A 2,685-nucleotide genomic window follows, 5' to 3' on the forward strand; every position below is an offset into this window, starting at 1 on the left:
ACCGCACGCACGTCACCCAGAACTGACGTGACGACACCGGGCACGCTGGGGGCGGGGCCATGACCATCCGAGGGAAAGCCATACAGTTTTCCCTTGGATGACCGTGGCCCTGCCCCCAGCGTGCCCAGCGTGGTCATGTCACTTCCAGGTGACGCGCACGTCGGGGTGGGGTTCACCCCGGGGCCCGGTCTGCCGGTGGCGGGGAACGGGCCTCTGGTGCGGGGGTTTCCCCGCCCCCCGGGGGGACTTGGCAAGCCTAAATCAGTACCACGTATGTTTAATTATGAAAACATGGGATAAAATTCACTAAAGGTTACATTTCCTTGTTAAGAAATAAAAATAATAGTCAGTAGATAAAACTGCTGTCCAAGAAGACAACTCTGAAGTTATTTTTTTTCCAGATAATTAAAACAGTAAAATTCAGAAGTAGCAACATTACATTTACATTTAAAAAAAAGACTCTTAGGGTTATATAGGTGGAATCAATGGGTACTTCAGTAGATTGGGAACTAGATCAGGGAGGCCAACTAAGATGGACGCCCACCGCCTCACCCAAAGGTCTGGCAGAAACCACTACTTTGTTTGTATTCTCCCCACAACTAATTTTCTAAATCACAATTAATCCCAGTTTATCAGTTCTCTTGAAGCAACGTATCAGTGGGTATGTGTGGGAAAGTCATCCATTTCAGTATTGTTTTAATAAGGTACTGCAGTGCATACAAAGACCTAGGCAAGGTGGGCAGAGTACAGCAAGAGTAACTTAAGAGACCCATTCAGACACTATACACACTTTTGTCTGTAATGGGGACAAACACTCATTGTTGCTGTGCTCACCGGCTTCCTTCCCTTTGATTGGAGCAGGGTTCAGAAGCCTTCACTCAAAATTCCAGTTTTCCAAAGCTTCCAAACACAGGTGACTGGACCAACGGGAATCAGTTTTCTCCCTACAACCAGGGTTCTAAAACCATGACTAAGTCCCTGTAATGAATCCCAGTTTCTGGGGAGGAAAAAAACTCCAATTTGCCCAGGCAAATCTTCAAGCACTCTGCGCTCACAAGGAGTGGAGGGAGAGAACACATAAAGTGCAAACAGGAAGCTGTGCCAGTCGTGGACAAACTTCTGTTTGTCATCATGTCTGAATGAGGCCAAAATGGGGAGGGGGGAGAAGAGTGAGCAACAAAAACCTTCCTCTGCCTCTCCCCACCATACATATCAACTTTAAAAGCCAATCTGGTTGAAAAGCAGGACATAAATAAATAATAAAAGTATATTTCATGAGCACAGCTCAGTTGCTGATATACATGTTGTTGCAATAATGGTTCCTATTTACAGGTTAGTATAATTTAACCTGACTTTAAAAAAAATAGATTGGTCTTAACATTCTGATAGCATGGATTTCAAAAGTTCATAAAGTTCATGCAATACTTTTTCACCATGTAAATATGCTGTTGGTTAATTCACAGGAGAGGCTAAAATGTCCTCTCACTCTCTCTTTTTTAATTAATCACTACACCAACAAATGCAAACTTTTCTCTTGGGTGGAGTTCACATGCACTATAGTGTACCAACCAATGGGAAAATGAATCTCTGGTTTGAAACATAAGTTGCCATGCCAATGGTGTAATAACAGTTCTGTTGGCAGAACAGCATTTCCATTCATGGAGTGAGGAGGGTGATTTCTGCTGATTTCCCTCCCACTACAGACCCCCACTTTGCACTGTGTACTGTTCCTTGGGGTCCACTGACCCACAGAAGCACAATTGGGGGAGGGGGAGATGCAGAAGTTGCAGTGGGAGAAAGGAGGCAGAGAAACTGCCTTCATTTAGCTTGACTTTGCTCATGCTACTTCGATTCAAGATTCTGTATGAAGATCCAGATAGCTAAGTAAGTCCTTACCTGAGAGGACAGCAAATTGCAATCCACGTGCATACCCTTCCCTGTTTTACGACTGTGAAGAAGTGCAGCCATAATTGCTCCATATGCATACAGTCCTGTAGCAAGATCAGTCATAGCAACTCCTGGTCTAACTGGCTCACCTTCCTAAAGGAAGAAAACAAGAGAAAAAGAATTGACATTTCAGTACTGTATACCATGCACTGTACTGCTCTCTGTAATAAGACCTTAATAATCCCATGTCAAGACACTGCCATGATATCAAGAACTGAAAAGGACTACTTTGTTTCCTGCATCACCCAAGAATACTAACAGTGGCTTCAGTTATGACTATAATGGTCAGAGTTGTCAAAATTCCTGCTCCCTTGGAAATTACTCTCAATTTATTCCTCTATTAAATATGGATTTAAAAGTCCAAAACAGACCAAAACAACAAAACCAACTTCCTGGCCCATTACAAAACAACCACTCTGTTTTCGGGCACCAGGCTCCATTTACACCACCCTCAAGTCTAAAACATTCACCTCCAACTATAATTCCTTCTTTATATAACAGCATAATAGGACCATTGATCCAAACAACAGGAAAATGGAATGTATATTTAATAAAAGAAAAGGACAGAGGGGCACACACTCATATCATAGGGGAAAGGGGGATCAGGAAGTGCAGGAGAGTATTCTGTTGTCTGAATAGTTATTAATAATAACCAAATTGCAAAAGGGGATTCCAGGCTTATGTTATGTTATGTTATGTTATGTTATGTTATGTTATGTTATGTTATGTTATGTTATG

At 42.5% G+C, this 2,685-nt stretch overlaps 1 protein-coding gene across 1 annotated transcript in view; it reads right to left on the reverse strand.

Annotated features, from left to right (window-relative positions):
- Nucleotides 1-1,842: 1,842 nt before the first annotated feature.
- The window catches only part of SUGCT (succinyl-CoA:glutarate-CoA transferase), a 59,292-nt gene continuing 58,449 nt past the window's right edge, over nt 1,843-2,685 (reverse strand). The window contains exon 8 of the mRNA XM_015429189.1: nt 1,843-2,040. Coding sequence (XP_015284675.1) covers nt 1,843-2,040 — 198 coding nt within the window. The remainder of the gene's footprint in view (nt 2,041-2,685) is intronic.

Source organism: Gekko japonicus, unplaced genomic scaffold (genome assembly GCF_001447785.1).
Source record: "Gekko japonicus isolate JY-2015 unplaced genomic scaffold, Gekko_japonicus_V1.1 scaffold2917, whole genome shotgun sequence".
NCBI lineage: Eukaryota > Metazoa > Chordata > Lepidosauria > Squamata > Gekkonidae > Gekko > Gekko japonicus.